General features: G+C 40.7%; 1 protein-coding gene across 1 annotated transcript in view; it reads left to right on the plus strand.

Moving 5' to 3' along the window:
* Nucleotides 1-378: 378 nt before the first annotated feature.
* Nucleotides 379-20,994, plus strand: part of LOC138363359 (pneumococcal serine-rich repeat protein-like) — a 110,031-nt gene continuing 89,415 nt past the window's right edge. Inside the window, exon 1 of the mRNA XM_069322387.1 lies at nt 379-520. Coding sequence (XP_069178488.1) covers nt 379-520 — 142 coding nt within the window. The remainder of the gene's footprint in view (nt 521-20,994) is intronic.

Raw genomic sequence — 20,994 nt, forward strand, 5'->3', positions numbered from 1 at the left:
ATAGGACACCCAACAAGAGACAGGCTGGGGGCACCCCCAAGGGTGCATCATAAGTATACACCCCCTTAAGAACCATCAGTCCATTGAGATTGGGTTCAGCGACGAAAGGAGGATTGACAATAAAAACTTCCTCTCGCTCGCGACGTTGGGTACCACAGTTCTACGGTTGAGAGAGTGTGACTCCCCAACACCCAGGCGTCAAAACAGAAAATGTCCGAAAGAATAATCAAGACTGGCAAAAGGTCGGCGGCAAATGACAATTAGAAAATAGAAGTGAGGGGAGAAAAATGAAACATAAGTTAAAGGAAAAGACTTCCAGCACAATTTGTGAAGACGACAGCATGATCATAAGGCTTCAAAAGGACAGAGGACTATCCCATGGAGCAAGAGACTCTGGCAGCCGCCCACCAAGGCCCCTCACAACAACAACATGCTGGAAAGGGAGGAGAGGGTACTCTCACAAACTCAATGTACCTTCTCATATACTGTGCCTACTCTATTGATGCCATCCCTGTGACAGGTAAGAACATGCGTTTTTAAAAAACAGTACCGTCTGTTGCATATAATAGCAACATGCATGCTATACTAAATATGTCACGAATTCAATTTCAATGTTTCCGATTACATTGATAAATTTTATTCTCATGGATTTCGATTTATTTTATTTTTTACTAGCTGAACTCGGCCACGCATTGCTGTAGTTGCTGAGCCACAGCAACTTTCCCTGTCCCACAGTCCTCCCCACCATTCCCCCCTCACCCATCTCCTCGGCCTCCCAACCATTCCCCACTCCCCCATCCCCTCATCCTCCCCACCATTCCCCACTCCATCATCCCCTCGTCCTTCCCACCATGCCCCTCTCCCTGTCCCTTTGTCCTCTCCAACATTCTCCATTCCCCCATCCCCTCATCCCCACTATCCCAAACTCCCCAGTCCCCTCGTCCTTCCCCACCATTACCCCCTCCCTTGTCCCCTCGTCCTCTCCACCATCTCTCACTTCCGTCCCTTCGTCATCCCCAACATTTCCCACTCCCTTGTTTGATGCCTTTCCAAATGGTCTGATGTTCCCATCAGAAAATTGGGATCATCAAGTAGGAACATTGGGTTATCTTGAGGTTATCTTGAGATGATTTCGGGGCTTTAGTGTCCCCACGGCCCGGTCCTCGACCAGGCCTCCACCCCCAGGAAGCAGCCCGTGACAGCTGACTAACACCCAGGTACCTATTTTACTGCTAGGTAACAGGGGCATAGGGTGAAAGAAACTCTGCCCATTGTTTCTCGCCGGTGCCTGGGATCGAACCCAGGACCACAGGATCACAAGTCCAGCGTGCTGTCCGCTTGGCCGACCGGCTCCCAAACGTGGGAACTTGGGAACAAAATTGGGAACATTAAATTTTTGTCTAAGTGTTTTTTTCCCCACCTCACCTTGCCCGAAATGCTATGCGTACTAGTGGCTTTAAGTATTGCATGTACTAGCTCTATCTATAAATCCAACATTATGTTTATAACTAATCCTCTATGTATGTACTTTTACCTGAAAATATATTTGATTTGATTTGATTTGACTTGAAGTGATCTGATGTTCCCGTCACTGAAATATATGAAAAACAGTTAAAAACATTAAATGAAAATATGAAAAAATAAAAAAAATAAACAATACTCACGAAATGAACGGTATGGTAAACAATACAGCTCACATCCAACGCAAATCATACAAAATAAATAAATCAAAATGAAAATAATTCAAAATCTATGAAAATTCAATTTATCAATGAAGGCAGAAACATTGAAATGGAATTTTAACACATTTAGTATAGCATGTGTGTTGCTCTTACATGCAACAGATGGTGCTGTTTTTCAAGAAAAGCATAGTTTTACCTATCACAGGGGTGGCATCTATACTTATACTTACGAAATTAATGGTATTGTAAACAACACAGCTCAATTCCAACACAATGTCACACAAAATAATTCAATAAAAAATATAATAAATCAAAATTTATGAAAATAAAATTTATCAATGCAATCAGAAACATTGAAATGGAATTTGTGACATACAGTATATCGTGCATGTTGCTATTATGAGCAACAGATGCAGCTGTTTTTCAAAAATGCATGTTTTTACCTGTCACAGGGGTGGCATCTATATAGTAGGTATATAAATATATGCACCTATTAGAATGCAACGTTGTGTCAAATTTTCAAAGCAATCAGTGGAAAAACTTTTGGAGATTACAGCATGTGTTGCTCTTACGTCCAACAGTTGGTGCTGCTTTTCAAGAAAAGCATGTTTTTTTCCTGTCACAGGTGAGGCATGTATATAGTAGATATATAAAAAGATTCACCTATTCAAATGCAACGTTGTGTCAAAATTTCAAAACAATCGGTAAGGAGGTTTCGAAGATTTCCCTCACATGAAAAACACATTTTTTCAGAAAAAGCATATTTTCTTATCTGTCACAGACGTGACATCTATATAGTATGTACTGTATATAAAAACCTGCTCGGATGCGAATGGAACATTGTGTGAAAATTTCAAAGCAATCGGTGAAGAACTTTCGTAGATTAGCGGTTATGCACAAACGAACATTTCTTTTTTTATTTATATAGATTGAATTATTTTGTGTGACATTGTGTTGGAATTGAGCTGTGTTGTTTACCATACCGTTCATTTCATAAGTATAAGTATAGATGCCACGGCTGTGACAGGTAAAACTATGCTTTTCTTGAAAAACAGTGCCATCTGTTGCATGTAAGAGCAGCACACATGCTATACTATATATGTTACAATTCCATTTCAATGTTTCTGATTGCACTGATAAATTGAATTTTCATAGATTTAGATTTATTTTCATTTTGAGTTAATTATTTTGTGTGAATTGCATTGGAATTGAGCTGCGTTGTTTACAATATCATTCATTTCCTGAGTATAGTTTATTTTTTTATTTTTTCATATTTTCATTTTATCTTTAAAGTTTTTCTTATATCTCAGTGATGGGAATATCAGATCACTTGATGTTCCCAATTTTCTGATGGGAACATCAGACCATTTCGGAAGGCCTTGGACAAGGGAGTGGAGAATGGTGGGGATGACGAGGGGTCGAAAGTGAGAGATGGTGGATAGGACTAGGGGACAAGGGAGGGGGGTAATGGTGGGGAAGGAGGAGGGGATGGGGGAGTTTGGGATGGTGGGGACGAGGGGATGGGGGAATGGAGAATGGTGGGAAGGACAAAGGGACAGGGAAGTGGGGCATAGTGGGAAGGAAGAGGGGATGGTGGAGCGGGGATTGGTGTGGAGGACGATGGAGTGGGGAATGGTTGGGAGGCCAAGGAGACAGGTGAGGGGGGGAAAGGTGGGGAGGACTGGGCGACATGGAAGGTTGCTGTGGCTCAGCAACGCACATGTCCGGGTACAGCTAGTAAGGCAAATATAATTGTCAGTCAGGCTTTTAAAATTGCCAGTTACAGGCTATTATAATTGTCGATAAGGCTAAGTGTCAATAAGGTCAATATAATTGCCAGTTAGGCTAAAAAAATTGCTAGTTACAGGCTTATATAATTGTTAATAAGGCTAATATAATTTTCCCTGTAACCTACCTTATCCCTGTAACCTACCTTACCCCTCTATTGTCAACCCATGTATGTTTTTTGTTTTTTTGTTTTTCAAATCAACACTGTTTTAATGTAATTTTCTGTATTAATTTGTAATTGTATTTGTGCTGTTTTTTCACCAATGTTCCCCCCTCTTTTACCTCTATTTTTATTTGTACTCAACGCATTTTTTTCTTTTTACCCATTAGTTTTAAGCTTTAGTCAGTAGTGTTTTTTCCTGCCCGAAACGCTTTGCGTAATAGTGGCTTTAGACATTGTATGTACTAGCTCTATCTATAAAGCCAAAAAACTTTGTAAAATCTCTTTATGTATGTACCTTTGTCTAAATAAAAATTATTATTATTATTATTATTCATTAAGGCTAATAAAATTGCCAGTCAGGCTAACAAAATTGCCAGTTGCAGGCTAATATGATTGCCATTTACAGGATAAGATAATTGCCAGTTACAGGATAATATAACTGCTATTCAGGCTAGCATATTTGCCAGTAAGGCTAACATAAATACCAATCAGGCTAACATAATTACACATCAGGGTAATAAAATTGCAAGTCTGGCTTGCATAATTGCCAGTCGTGCTAGTATAATTGCCAGTTGGGGCTAGCATAATTGCCAGTCGGGCTAGCATAATTGCCAGTCGGGGTAGCATAATTGCCAGTCATGCTAATTGCCTGTCGGGCTAGCATAATTGCCAGTCATGCTAACATAATGGCCAGTCGGGCTCACACAATTGCTAGTCAGGATAACGTAATTACCAGTCAGGCTAACATAATTACATCAGGCTGACATAATTGCAAGTCAGGCTAATATAATTGTCAGATTGGGAAATATAGCTAACTGCTATATTTCTAACTGCTAAAGTTAGGCTAACAAAAAAAATATAACTCTGACAGTTACAAATGCCAGTCACGCTACTATACTCCTCAAGTGATTTATATTTCTAATCAAGAATAGTATAAACCCATAAATAAGCCTAAACAAAAATAAAAAAAATGGACATGAGTTTGCATGGGAATCTGATGAGCTTTTAATGCCTTCAATAAATGAATTTATATTTCTTGACCTAATGAAATGGTTTCATCTTTAGAACATCTCAAACTGTTTTCTACACCAGCTCCAATATTAAATCATATTACAATGAAATGTTATGGAGATTTTATGTTAATGTGGAATGTAGAATGTGGAATGACCTTCCCAATCATGTCAAAGATTGTACCTCTCTCAACCAGTTTAAGATGAAAACTAAGTACTACCTAATTAACTCCATGTAACCTGCCTGCCTTGTAAATGTCATCCCATGTCTTATTATTTAAAAAAAAAAAAGACTGTTTGTTGACCAACTTTTATATTGGCTATTTTCTACCATGTTCCCCCCTTTATTATCTTTTATTATTGTTTTTTCTTTCAACGCAATTTATACTTTAAGCTCGATTACTATTAAGTTTTGGTCTAAGTGTTTTTTCCCCCACCTCACCTTGCCCGAAACGCTATGCATACTAGTGGCTTTAGGTATTGTATATACTATTTCTATCTTTAAATCTAACAGAATGTTTGTACTGTAACTCTGCAACTATGTATGTACTTTTCCTAAATAAATTATTATATTATATGAGATTCTACAGAAAACAAAAACAGAAAAACAATATTCATGGAAATATGAAGACATGATACATTTAAAACTTTGTTTTATCCTTGTTAAAATAAACAAATATTTTTTTACCTTTGATCAATTATGAGTTTTTGTACACTAACACCTTTTTTCCTGCCTAATCTATGAGGAGCACCTAACTTCTACACTGACAGCATCTCTAGTTCTTGCTTGGTCTATGAGGAGCACCTAACTTCTACACTGACAGCGTCTCTAGTTCTTGCTTGATCTGTGAGGAGCCTTTAACCCTCATAAAAGAAGAAAATAAAATTCCTTTAGATCTTTACCTTTCATGATGAAGCGTATTTCTCAAACAAAACATGACATAATTACCACTGAAGGACATCCAATTAACATGGTGATAGTACAATATTTTCATGATGACACTCAATTTTCAAATTGTATATCAGATTAAAGGTAAATTAATTTAAAATATGTGCCTCATTATACCTCAACATTCTCTCAATTATCTTCCACACTCGAAGTGTTTAGTCAATCACCTGAATGAATCATCTTGTGGTTCTTCATATGTTTTAGCAAATTGAATCTCTTCCCACACTCTGAACACTCATGAGGTTGATCACGTGAATGCATAAGCATGTGCTTAATTATTTGTCCACGAGTTCTAAATTTTTTGCCACACTCGGCACATTCAAAAGGTTTTTCATCAGCATGCATCATCCTGTGACGCTTCATTCAAATTCAAATTCAAATTCAAATATTTATTCAGGTAAAGTACATACATAGAAGGGGTGATACAAATATTGGTGGATTTATAGATAGAGCTAGTACATACAATGCCTAAAGCCACTATTACGCAAAGCGTTTCGGGCATGATAAACTTAAATGACAAGCTTAATACTAATTGAGCATAATGAGTAGAATGAAAACAAGAAATGAAAACATAGATGAAAAAGCAGCACAAATACAATTATGTCGACAAACAGCGCTCTTTAAAGAAAAAAACAGACATTGGTTGACAATAGAAGGGTAAGGTAGGTTACAGGGAATTTATTAGGTATAGCTTCGCTTTTAACTTAAACTGGTTGAGAGAGGTACAGTCTTTAACATGGTTGGGAAGGTCATTCCACATTCTGGGCCCCTTGATTTGTAGAGCATTTCTAGTTTGATTAAGTCGTACTCTAGGAATATCAAAACTGTATTTATTTCTGGTGTGATGCTCATGGGTTCTGATACAACCTTCTATGAAGCTTTTGAGATCAGGATTGGCATTATAGTTTAGCGTTTTATATATGTATAATACACATGAGAGAATGTGCAGTGACTTAATGTCTAACATATTCAGAGATTTAAGTAGGGGTACCGAGTGATGTCTGGGGCCAGAATTGGATATTGTCCTAATAGCAGCTTTGTGTTGAGTAATTAGAGGACGTAAGTGATTTTGGGTAGTAGAGCCCCAAGCACAAATACCATAGTTGAGATATGGATAGATAAGGGAGTAATAGAGAGTCACCAGGGCAGGGTGTGGTACATAATATCTGATCTTAGAAAGAATGCCCACAGATTTTGAAACTTTTTTTGATATGTTTGGAATGTGTCCCTGGAAATTAAGCTTGTGGTCAATGAGAATGCCAAGGAATTTGCCATCTAATTTGTTACAAATTTGGGTATTGTTTATTTTGAGATTTATTTGATTAGAGGATTTATTGCCAAACAGAATATAAAAGGTTTTGTCAATGTTAAGGGTGAGTTTGTTGGCAGTTAGCCACAGATGGACTTTATTTTATTTAGTTCAGTATTTACTGTGGCATTTAGAGCAAGGGGTTCAGGACTGGAGTAAATGAAGGTTGTGTCATCAGCAAATAGAATTGGTTTGAGGTGTTGGGAGGCATTTGGAAGGTCATTAATGTAGATGAGAAAGAAGAGAGGGCCAAGTATGCTGCCCTGGGGAACACCAATGTTGATGGGTAGGGTGGGAGAAATTGTATTATTCACAGAAACATATTGGAGCCTGTCAGTAAGGTAGGATTTGAGGTATTGTAGGGAGTGTCCTCTGACTCCATAATGATGTAATTTAAGAAGAAGGTTTTGGTGGTTGACAGTGTCAAAAGCTTTACGCAGGTCCACAAACAACCCAACAGAGAACTCATTTTTATCAAGAGCTGTATGAATCGAGTTAAGCATACTAATAAGTGCATCGTTAGTGCTTTTTTTGGGTCTGAAGCCAAATTGGCAAGGGCTAAGTATATTGAGTTTGGCTAGATATGAGTAAAGCTGCTTATAGATTAGTTTTTCAAAAATTTTTGACAAGTTTGGCAGGATAGATATAGGTCTGTAGTTGTTAACATCTGTGAGATTACCACATTTGTGGACAGGCGTTACTCTCGCTTTTTTTAGAATATCTAGGAAGGTTTGGAGTTCAAGTGACTTGTTGAAGAGCAAAGCAATAGCAGGGGCTAAAGTTCTGGAGGCTTTTTTGTAAATTAAAGTTGGTATCTCCTCAAGGGCACCAGACTTGGTTTTAAGGGAAAGGATTATCTCATTGACGTCAGTGGAATTAATAGGCTTTAGGTACAGAGACTGTGGATAGTTACCTGAAAGATAGTCATTAATGTCTGTATTGGAAGATGGAATATCATTTGCAAGGGATGAACCAATGGAAGAGAAGAACCTATTGAACTCAGTAGCAGAATCAGAGGCTGAAAGCTGACCATCGTTATTAGACAGGAGAGTCGGTTTGTTATTTAAAGACTTCTTTGATCCCAATATTTGAGAAATTGTTCTCCAAGTTTGTTTAATGTTGCTCTTTATTTGGGTAAATTTATCTTCGTAGTATTTAGTTTTGGCTCGTCTAATTATCTTAGACAGCAATAATGAGTAATTCTTTGAGAATTCTTTGGAGACAATTCCTAACCTATACTTCTTCTCAAGGTCATGTTTTTTATTAATAGATTTAAGTATTCCCTTTGTAAGCCAGGGATTGTTAAGCCTTTTGGTTGTGACTTGTTTTGTAAGCATAGGACAGTGGGTATTATAAAGGCTATGAGTTTTTGAAGAAAAGATTGTACTGCAAGGTTGATGTCCACTATGTTACCTAACTCGGACTCCCAGTTGACATCAGCAGCAGTTATAAAATTGTCTATAGCAGTTTCATTGTGTAGTCTAAAACGTATCACTCTTGACTCAAGAAGTGGTTTGCTAATGTTAGTTAAGAGAAATGTGGGGTAATGATCTGTAGTGCTATCGGTGATTATACCTGAAGTAAGCGGAGAGGTTATGTTTGTCCAGATGTGATCGAGCGTCGTGGCAGTGCTATCAGTGATTCTAGTAGGTCTAGTGATTAAGGGTATGAGGAAGCAGGAATTCATACAGTTGAGGAAGCTAACAGCAGTGGGGTGTTCAGGCTCGCAAAGGTCAATATTAAAGTCCCCTGCGATAATTAGGTGGTTTTTGTTCAGTCTGTTATCAAGTGTTAGATTTCTAAGGTTTGAGTTGAATTCGGACACATCAGTGTTAGGAATTCTATAAACTGCACCCACAGTCAGGACAGACTCGGCACCCTTGACTCTGAAGCTGGCGAAGATATACTCCCCATAGCAGTCTCTGGTTCTAATTTCTTTTAAGCATGTTAGTTCTTGGTGGTAGTAAAGAGCAGTGCCACCACCTCTCTGAATTTGACGACAGTTGTGAATTGCTGAGTAGTTAGGCATGTTAAAGAGCTGAGTAGTATCCTCTTTCAACCATGTTTCAGTAAGTATAATAAAAGAGAATTTGTTGTCAATAGCTTCAATCAAGGCACTAACATCATCGAAGTGTTTACCTAGGGATCTAACGTTCAAATTGATTACAGAGATATTGTGATTATGAGTTAATACATTGTTTACATCATGTGCTGCAAAATATCTGCAATTTAGATCATTAAAGTGATAATTGTCATAGATAGTGGATAAGAGGTTAAGTTCAGGGTCTATACTTGTCTGCATAAAAAAAGCTGATTGCAGTAAAAACAAGGGAAGAAAGGCAAATAACAAGGTAGAAATAAGCTATAAAATAGGGAAAAAGATGTACACAATACAGAACAAAGCAAACTCAAAAGGGGCTTACAGGGGTACAATGGAGTAAGGGAGTATGGCTAGGCTAGGCAACCTAGGTAATAAATGAGATTAACGAAAAAACATATAAACATGGACTATACAAAACACAAGATATAGAAATACAAAACAAAAATATAAACAAGACTAAGCAATACAAAAACAAATTGAGCAAAAATGAAAAATGAGGTAGATTGCTTACAAGTACTCTCAGGTACACTGTAAGTAACAATTTACAATTTGAGATACAGGCAAAGCCAGGGGTACAATGGAGTAAGGGAGCATGGCGAGGCTAGGCAACCTAGGTAATAAATGGAATCAAAGAAAAGTTGAATAATAAGCATAGGCAAATTTAAGCTAATGATTATTAACTATAAATAGTTCAGTTATGACTGTATAATTAATAAGACCTGAAGAACTATTTATGCACTCAATTAAATAATTTCAGTAAATGACTAGTTAAGAGTAAGTTAAAAATTAAGTCAGAAAATGAAACAATGAGACTTAGGAAACCTAGCCCCACTAGTTGACAGGGGGTTAATTAAGTTAATTCACTGGGAGTGATAATGAGCTGAGACAGACCACATTGGGAGAGGAAAGCGTTGAGGTTCTCTTCTTTAGTAATTGTGAACATTTTGCCCTCTGCGGTTTTTCTCACCTTTATCAGTCCATCTCTAACGAAGTACTGATGAATCGCATCTGGGTTTTTTTGACGGATTTGACGCAGGCGGTAGAGGAGGTGCTGTCTGTTCCTAGTCAAGCACTCGTTGATGTATAATCCCTTCCGTTGGGCTACAGCTGTCCGGACTAGATCGGATTTCGTGAACTGGGAAGACAGCTTCAGGCGAATTTTCCGTTGGTTTTGACTTGATGGATTCTTTTTGCCTACTCTGTAGGCAGCAATAACGTCAGATTTGTTTAGAATGAGCTGCAATTTGTCTTTTATGAGATCCAGAGCTATTTCGACACAGTTTTCACCATCATGTTCCACAGGTATATCTTGGGACGACACTATAACAGAGTCTAGCAGCTTTTGCTGGTCTTGTTCATCCTGGGAGACAGAACGCTGGGCTGAAAATGTACTGATACATGCAGTCATTTTGTTGAGGGCTTCCTCCTGTTTTTTAATGGCTTCATCAGTTTTCAGAAGGTTGCTTTCCTCACGGAGATCATTTAAATCATGCTGTAGTTGGTCTTGGCTTGCCTTGCAGTTTCTAATTTCCTCGCGGAGGAGGGTTATTTCTTGTTGTTGTTGTTGGAGATTAGCGCGGATCGCTAGATTCTCATTTAGAATTCATTCATACTTCCAAGCAGCTTGAATCTCTTCCCACACTCTGGACATTCGTGAGGTCTGTTACCTGAATGCACTAACATGTGAGTCTTCATAACTCCAAGACGACTGAATCTCATCCCACACACTGGACACTCGTGATGTTTGTTACCTGAATGCACTAACATGTGAGTCTTCATATCTCCAAGACGACTGAATTTCTTCCCACACTCAGGACATTCATGAGGTTGCTCACGTGAATGCACAAACATGTGTGCTATTATAGCTTTACGTGTTCTAAATGTTTTTCCACAATCGGCACATTTAAAAGGTCTCTCATCCGCGTGCTTCATCCTGTGAGTCTTCATACATCCAAGCTGCTTGTATCTCTTCCCACACTCTGGACACTCGTGAGGTTTGTTACCTGAGTGCACTAACATGTGAGTCTTCATATCTCAGAGACGTTTGAATCTCTTCCCACACTCTGGACACTCATGAAGTCTAGCATCTGAATGCACTAACATGTGACGCTTCATACTTCCAAGATGACTGAATCTCTTTCCACACTCTGGACATTTATGAGGTTTGTCTCCTGAATGCACTAACATGTGAATCTTCATGTGTCCAAGATCAATGAATACCTTCCCACAGTATGGACACTGGTGAGTCTTCATCTTCTCTTATGATAGGTGCAGTTTTGTGAAGGTTTTCTCCGGATGACTGCATGAATGGTGATAGCAGGAGACGTGGGGTCCGGCGTCAATGTTGACGGTTAGGCAAGGCTTGAGTGTTGTTTCTTAGAGTTATACTTAATGTTAGCACTTGGCGGTCAATGGTGGTGCTTTTTATTTATGATAGGTGCAGTTTGTATCAAGGTTTTATGCTCGTGTCTGGATTCATACCAGCTGCTGTTGAGAAAATGGCGCTCGAGGCCCATACACGAGTTCCAATGTTTTTTCTGGTTATTTTATTTTTAAATCTTGTTATTTTTATTTACTACTGGTTGTTACCATTAAACATTTATGTTTTCCTCGTGTTTTCCATTAAGAGAATGTACTTGGAATTGTATCTTTAAATATAATAGCACACGATAATATAATTGTTAAAGGACACAGTTCTATCTTAGTGGATGCACTTCTGCGCATGTGCAGAGCTCTGCACACGCCTAGTAAAGACAAAATCCATTGAGAGAGAGAGAGAGATACAGAGATGTTTATTCAGGTAAGGTATATACATACAAGTGATGTTACATTAATGGATTGATATATAGATAGAGCTAGTACATACAATGCCTAAAGCCACTATTACGCAATGCGTTTCGGGCAAGAAAAACATTAATATCTAGAACTTAATACTAATTGAGCATAAAGAATAAAAAGTGTTGAGAACACATCTTATTCATTTTACCCATTAGTTTTAAGCTTTAGTCATTAATGTTTTTCCTGCCCGAAACGCTTTGCGTAATAGTGGCTTTAGGCATTGTATGTACTAGCTCTATCTATAAAGCCAACAAACTTTGTAAAATCTCTTTATGTATGTACCTTACCTAAATAAAATTGGACCCAAAACAGTGAGGTAGGGACAGAGGTGGTTCACTGACTCACGCCTTAAGCCCCTGCATGACACACGCCTAAAGCCCCTGCATGACAAGAGTTCTCGTCCTAGCTGAGCAGTATAAAACACATAAATCTGAGCTACCTATGTGCTTAATATACCTACAATTTTCTCTCATCTTTTATTTTTTTTCTTGCTTTGTAACTGTTATCATTTTTTTTTTAAATTTTGCAAGTATTTACATACTTAAAATTTTCTTAGATTAAGGACCTGCCCGAAACGCTGCGCGTACTAGTGGCTTTACAAGATTGTAATTACTATACTATGTATCCTCATAATCCCAATGTACCTCAGATCTTGTAGATCTGAGGCAAAGTAAAATTGACACCAGTAATTCCATCTATCATCATACTATCATGCAAGAGGAGCCACACATCTATGGATCATCCAATAAAATCAGCAGACTTCTAGATGTTACTACTGCTCGGCTTAGACTCGGTTATAATAATAATAATAATAATAATAATAATAAAATTTTATTTAGGTAAGGTACATACATAAAGAGATTTTACAAAGTTTGTTGGCTTTATAGATAGAGCTAGTACATACAATGCCTAAAGCCACTATTACGCAAAGCGTTTCGGGCAGGAAAAACATTAATGACTAAAGCTTAAAACTAATGGGTAAAATGAATAAGATGTGTTGAGTACAAATAAAAATAGAGGTAAAAGAGGGGGGAACATTGTTGAAAAAGCAGCACAAATACAATTACAAATTATTACAGAAAATTACATTCAAACAGCGTTGATTTGAAAAACAAAAAAAAAACAAAAAACATACATGGGCTGACAACAGAGGGGTAAGGTGAGTTACAGGGAATTTATTAGGTATAGCTTCACTTTTAACTTAAACTGGTTGAGAGAGGTACAGTCTTTAACATGGTTGGGAAGGTCATTCCACATTCTGGGCCCCTTGATTTGTAGAGCATTTCTAGTTTGATTAAGTCGTACTCTAGGAATATCAAAACTGTATTTATTTCTGGTGTGATGCTCATGGGTTCTGATACAACCTTCTATGAAGCTTTTGAGATCAGGATTGGCATTATAGTTAAGCGTTTTATATATGTATAATACACATGAGAGAATGTGCAGTGACTTAATGTCTAACATATTCAGAGATTTAAGTAGGGGTACCGAGTGATGTCTGGGGCCAGAATTGGATATTGTCCTAATAGCAGCTTTGTGTTGAGTAATTAGAGGACGTAAGTGATTTTGGGTAGTAGAGCCCCAAGCACAAATACCATAGTTGAGATATGGATAGATAAGGGAGTAATAGAGAGTCACCAGGGCAGGGCGTGGTACATAATATCTGATCTTAGAAAGAATGCCCACAGTTTTTGAAACTTTTTTTGATATGTTTAGAATGTGTCCCTGGAAATTCAGCTTGTGGTCAATGAGAATGCCAAGGAATTTGCCATCTAATTTGTTACAAATTTGGGTATTGTTTATTTTGAGATTTATTGGATTAGAGGATTTATTGCCAAACAGAATATAGAAAGTTTTGTCAATGTTAAGGGTGAGTTTGTTAGCAGTTAGCCACAGATGGACTTTATTAAGCTCAGTATTTACTGTGGCATTTAGAGCAAGGGGATCAGGACTGGAGTAAATGAAGGTTGTGTCGTCAGCAAATAGAATTGGTTTGAGGTGTTGGGAGGCATTTGGAAGGTCATTAATGTAGATGAGAAAGAGGAGAGGGCCAAGTATGCTGCCCTGGGGAACACCAATGTTGATGGGTAGGGTGGGAGAAATTGTATTATTCACAGAAACACATTGGAGCCTGTCAGTAAGGTAGGATTTGAGGTATTGTAGGGAGTGTCCTCTGACACTATAATGATGTAATTGAAGAAGAAGGTTTTGGTGGTTGACAGTATCGAAAGCTTTAAGCAGGTCCACAAATAACCCAACAGGGAACTCATTTTTATCAAGAGCTGTATGAATCGAGTTAAGCATACTAATAAGTGCATCGTTAGTGCTTTTTTTGGGCCTGAAGCCATATTGGCAAGGGCTAAGTATATTGAGTTTGGCTAGATATGAGTAAAGCTGCTTATAGATTAGTTTTTCAAAATTTTTTGACAAGTTTGGCAGGATTGATATAGGTCTGTAGTTGTTAACATCTGTGAGATCACCACATTTGTGGACAGGCGTTACTCTCGCTTTTTTTAGAATATCTGGAAAGGTTTGGAGTTCAAGTGACTTGTTGAAGAGCAAAGCAATAGCAGGGGCTAAAGATCTGGAGGCTTTTTTGTAGATTAAAGTTGGTATCTCCTCAAGGGCACCAGACTTGGTTTTAAGGGAAAGGATTATCTCATTGACGTCAGTGGAATTAATAGGCTTTAGGTACAGACACTGTGGATAGTTACCTGTAAGATAGTCCTAAATGTCAGTACTGGAAGATGGAATATCATTAGCAAGGGATGAACCTATTGAACTCAATAGCAGAATCAGAGGCTGACCATCGTTATTAGACAGGAGAGTATTTTTAGTTAGGTTTTTAGAAGACAGGGTTACAAGTATCTCTGGGAATTCTCATTATCTGCTGATGTCGACCTGACCAAATGTAAACTGTCAACAAAATTATTCGCACACCCTCCGTCACTATGTGATGGAGTGCGAATATATACGTGAATTTAGAGAGAATTTTATAACCAATGTTCCAGCGATGTGTCAATATTTCATTCAAAATGATCTGCTACCAGAAATTTTAGATAAATATCTCCAGTTTGCTAACTGTAGGTAGTAACTAAGTGATTGTAACCTATCCACCGCTGCCCACTGGATGGGGGGCGGTGTGCAGGACAAACATATAAATTTTGACACTAGCTCTCCACATGTCATGCAGTTGCTTAATTTACAACCTGTACTTGAGGTCGATCTCGAATCCACTGTTGATGTGACGACTTATATTGAATTTTGTAACTAGCTCATCAAGATTGTAACTTGCTTAGCTAAATGAATTGTGGGGTTCAGTCCCTGAGCCCAGTATGTGCCTCTGTAACCTTTTCCACTACCGCCCACAAGATGGGTATGGTGTGCATAATAAATGAACTAATCTAAACCTTCTTGTATGTAAATAAATAAAATAAATAAATAAAAAACAACTGACATCCCCCAACATATTTCTTACGGCCAGCCGAGAGTTTACAAAGCTAAAGGAACAAGTATATAACCAGCACTGCGAACAGTTTTTGCAAGACATTAATCATGCAACATCCTCATCCCAAACGTGGAATAAAATTAAAACGATTTCTCATCCTAGCAGACGTTAACTTGATCACCATTCACCTGTTGATTATGCCGTCATGCTGCTTCAACAATATGCAAGCACTGCCAGTATAAGCAGCCTGCCCCTACAAATACATATACAAATACAAATATTTATTCAGGTAAAGTACATACATACAAGGTGAAATACAAAAGTTGATGGATTTATAGATTGAGCTAGTACATACAATGCCTTAAGCCACTATTACGCAAAGCGTTTCGGGCAGGAAAAACACTAAGGCTAAAACTTAATACTAATTGAGATTAAAGTATATATTGTGTTGAGAAAAAATAAGAAAAAAAATTAAAAAAAGGCAACCCGCTCTCGCACAAGACAGCACATATATGACTTAATGCTTAAAGTCAATATGAATTGCATATGAATTAGTACATATGTGGTATATTCTATTATAGACTGTGGGTTGGTTGGTGTTGTCGTCGTTGATCCTTCTCTATGGACAACCCAACCCACAGTTCGGCAGAGTGCTTATACTAGGAGATCACCCTTGGCGCTTCTGGCTCTTGGAGAGGGGCTCAACGTCACACGTTTAGGGGATGCGGCTCCAACACTTAGCCTCGTTGTCACGTGCACACACCCACTCGAGCCGCTGTGACTCCCCACTCTCTCCTTAGGTGATATGATCTCCTCAATCCCATTTTTGACTTATTAGTATTACCTTTTACCCTGTCCACGGCAGTGGTTCTTGGTTCTTTCTCTCTCTCTCTCCTTTCTTTACTACCTCCTGGGAAGCCTCACTAGGACAAGGGCAAACACCAGCAAATTGTGACACATTTACTGGACAAAGCACATACACGATACATACACACATATAATAATAATGAATCCTATACTCTATAATATCACAATCAGGTTGCACTCCAACACCATCAGAACTCTATTATCAGCTTATCAAGTGGTATCCTATCTCCTGGTTCACCACCTGATACTATTAACCTCCTCAAGTTGATCAAGCCTACATACACTGTTGCACCATCAGCAAGATAACATATATATATAGAAAATCAGCATTTGAATGCAATAACATATACCAGTATAAATGTTCATTGATACTTCAGTATAAAAAACTCCTTGACGTAAGAATGCCAACAGTCACTCACCTCTCACTGCGTCTTGCACGCTAATGACAACCAAACACTATCAACTCCCTATAAGTAATCCACCAGAACTTCCCCTTCCACCTCTGGAAGTTCACTACCCTAATATCCTTAGGTTCTTCCGGGCTTCACTACCAGGATCCTCTGCAGCTCCTCCAGGCTGCTATCATGAAGTTTCCTTGAGCAACTACGGTGCTTCACCCTTCTGCTAGGGTCCTCCACAGCTCTCTTGGCTGCTACACCATGAAGTTTCCCCGAGCAACTATGGTGCTTCTCCACCTCTACAGAAGCACGTGACACTCCTCTTCACTGCTGCTTCTCCTCACAGCTCGAGGTCCTCTGCTCCACTACCTTGGAGTCTCATCAGCTACTTCATCTGCTGGCTTCGAAGTTCTCAGCAACTTCTTCCCCAAAAGACAAACCTGCAACCCATCGACACTCCAATAAAATGTTCCCCTTTAACACATAAACAAAAATAACCACACAATATGCTTGCCTCAAACCTCTATCTGTTCTCCACATACAGTGAGAGTGGACTCCCCCGTTTTGGGCGGGTCCATACTCCACCTCGCCTGGCGGCGGTCCTCACTCGCTGGGAGGGTCTTCCTCCGTCAAGAGCCAGGCTCCCTCAGTCGTCCGCCAGCGCTCAGAGGGGGCGGACGTCGCTCCGTGCTCCTCCCTCTTCACTCTCCTATTTCAGGCTTTCTGCCTTATTAAAACATGTCTAACTTATAAATAAACATTGCTACCGTCGCTGGGCACACGACCAACTACAAGTGATCACTATGAACTGGCGTATATCGTGCTTACCACAGATTAACTGATCGAGGGCGCTTTTCCTCTGACGGCGTCTGGTCAGGGCGCTCCACACAGCCCACGAAAATGCCTCTGAGTAGCTTATTAAACTCTGCTCGTCGACCAGGACTTGATACCACAACGTTCCCAGCTCGGTCCCAGCTGGCACGTCTACACACTTCTCTTCTCTTCGAGATATATCACTAGGGGTTCCCTTCTGGCGGGAGCTCAAATGGAGCGCGGCTTCCCCCTGCGATGTCTGGCACTCAAGTGAGGTCAAGGTCCTCCGGAAGCGAGCCTCACGCCTCCAGCAAAATGTCCACATCTCCTCGCCAGTCATTTATCTGTTTTCTTCTTCATTGCCCATGATCTCAAACTGTTATACATATCCAAGCAACTATTTTACATATGTGTTATCACTTCAATATTCGCTAGACCTTCTAATCAGGTCAGGCTTGACGAATAACTCTCAAGGAGGGAGACTCGTTTCCCTGTAGGCTGAGATCATAACACTCCCCTCCCCTTATTTTTGAGAGTTATTCTAGTGGCTAGGCTCGAGATAACGCATCAGCCACTACATTGTCTCGCCCTCTATGTGCGTTATCACCAGGTCATACTCTTGGAGCGATAAAAACCATCTGGTTAATCTCTGGTTTGCATGCTTCATTTTCTTCAGGAAAACTAGGGGATTATGGTCTGTATACACCGTCACTGGGTGTCCCCCCCCACTCACATACACTTCAAAATGTTTCAATGCCATCACCAGGGCCAAAGTCTCTTTCTCAACTGTACTGTACGACCTCTGGTGCTTAACGAACTTCTTCGAGAAGAAGGACACGGGGCGGTAAATTCCATCATTCTGCTGCGTCAGTACAGCTCCGGCCCCTATATCACTGGCATCTACAAATAACGTAAACGGCGCTTCAAAATCTGGCGACACTAGTACAGGTGCCTCAGTCAACAGTCTTTTGGTCTTCTCAAACGCTTCTTGTGCTGTTCCATTCCACTCCCACTTCTTGCTCTTTGATAGCAAACTCGTCATAGGAGCGGCTACGGTGGAGAAATTTTCACAGAACTTCCGGTAATACCCAATCATACCGAGGTATCTCAACAATTCTTTCTTACTCCTGGGCACCGGAAGTTGTCAATGGCCTCCACCTTTGTTCTTACCGGAGCAACCTCGCCTTGCCCTACTATATATCCAAGGTACTCCAGGCGGCTCTCCCGAACTCGCTTTTTGCCAAGTTGATCGTCATGTTGGCCTTCTCCAACCGATCGAACAAATCTAAAAGTCGATCCACGTGATCCTTCCAGGAATCAGCGAACACCACAATATCATCGATGTACACTGCACATCCAGTCGCGCCTTGTAATACCTGATTCATTACTCGTTGAAAACAACTACCACTATTCTTCATTCCGAACGGCACCACTTTATATTGGTACAAGCCGTCGGGTGTCACGAACGCTGAGATCCTCTTGGCCTCCTCAGACAGGGGAATCTGGTAGTATCCCTTCAACAGGTCTATCTTCGAGACATACCGTGCACTCCCAATCCGATCTATGCAATCGTCAATGCGCGGTATCGGAAACGAGTCAGCGACCGTGAGTGCATTCACTTTCCTATAATCGGTACAGAACCGGTACGTGCCGTCACTCTTCTTCACGAGGAGGCACGGCGAACTCCAGTCACTGTCGCTAACCTCTGCCAAGTCGTTATCTAGCAGATACTTCACTTCTGCTCTCATTGCCGCTGCTTTCTCCGGGTTAACTCTGTAAGGGTGCTGCTTGATGGGCTCAGCACTCCCTACATTCACTTCGTGCACCGTTCCGCGGTGTCTTCTAGGCACGTCCGTGAATAACGACTTATTCCTCCGTAGGATCTCCACTAGCTCCTGTCGTTGGTCATCCTCCAAATGACCCAGACGCTCACCTATCTTGGCCAGGCTTTCTGTATTTGATATCTTCGCGCCATCGGCCTTCTCTAACTTACAGTTCTCCTCTTCTATCCCTTTTCCGTCTCCTCCACACAGCACCGTCGCCTGCAATGGGGTTTCCATCGGTTCTTCATCGCCTAGAGGCTTATCTCTGTCATAGTACCTCTTTATCATGTTCACGTGGCAAACCTGTGACTTCCTCGGACGATCTGGCATGTGGATTACATAATTCACATCCCCTAATGCCTTCTGGATGGTATATGGTCCACAAAATCTCGACTCGTATATACTTCCTTTTACCGGTAGCAGGACTAACACCTGATCTCCTTCTTGAAATTTCCTGCCCTTCGCCTTCCTATTGTGGTACCTTACCATCTCTGCCTGGGATGTCCTCAAATTTTCCTTGGCCAAATCTCTGGCCCTAGAGAGTCGCTCTCTAAAAGTCTTCACATATTTTCCCACGTCCACCTTAGGCCTATCCACGGTGAGCTGCTCCTTCAGCGCGCCCACTGGGCTCCTCACGGAGTGTCCGTACACCAGTTGAAATGGGGTGAATCCGAGTGATTCTACTACCGCATCCCTGATGGCGAACAACACGGATGGTAATGCCTCGTCCCAACTACTCCCTTCCTCAGCACAGTATATCCTCAACAAGCTCTTTAGCGTTCCATGGAAACGCTCCAATGCTCCCTGCGACTGAGGGTGATACGGTGACGAGCGCACTTGCTCTACTCTCCATCCTTTCACAGTTTCCCTAAACAACTTCGACTGGAAGACACTCCCCTGGTCCGTCTGGATAACCTTGGGCATTCCTACCCACGCAATGTAGTTCTGTAGTCTATCCAGAACGGCTCTCGACGTCACTCTTCTCAGGGGGATTGCTTCAGGGAAACGGGTGGCCATGCACATTATGGTCAGTAAGTACTCGTGGCCTTTTCTGGTCCTCGGCAACGGACCTACACAGTCTATCAAGACTCTCTCAAAAGGCTCGCCAAATGCCGGTATGGGCTTTAAGGGTGCTTTGGTATAGCCGGAGCCGGCTTACCTGCACGTTGGCACGCCAAACATGTCCTACAATATTTCTTTACCTCCTTCCACACGTTCGGCCAGTAGAAGTGCTCCTGCACCTTATTTAAGGTCTTCTTCACCCCCAAGTGCCCTGCCATATCTACGGAGTGGGCTAGTTCTAACACAGCCGCCCTAAACTCTTCGGCACTAACACTTGGTGCTTCTCCAACCATACCTTATCTGCGCCGGCTTTGTCCGGTCGCCATTTCCTCATTAGTACATCATCGTCCAAGTAGTAGTACACGGGGGACTCCGGACATGAATTTCCCCCTTTTGCCTCCCTGATTAGAACTATAAACTCCTCTTTCTGAGCCCTAATCAGGTCCGCTCGGTTCACGCTGAACTTTTCAGGTAGGGTCATTTTCACTTCCTGTCTCCTCGAATCCTCATTCTTCTGAGCTCGATCTTCGTCGAACAGCCCAGACATGTCCATGTTGACCTCCTCCCTTGGTGGAGTCGACACTGCCATATCATCTCCAATGTCTTCCTCGGCGGCTACGTCCGACTCTGTCACTACACAGGCCGGGTATACGATGACTTGACTGTCCTCTGCCTCATTTTCAAGGATGCTGGCTAGATCTATCTTGCCGGCGTTCCACTTGTACCGCGGTCCTTCTGGTTCA

This window comes from Procambarus clarkii, chromosome 10 (genome assembly GCF_040958095.1).
Source record: "Procambarus clarkii isolate CNS0578487 chromosome 10, FALCON_Pclarkii_2.0, whole genome shotgun sequence".
NCBI lineage: Eukaryota > Metazoa > Arthropoda > Malacostraca > Decapoda > Cambaridae > Procambarus > Procambarus clarkii.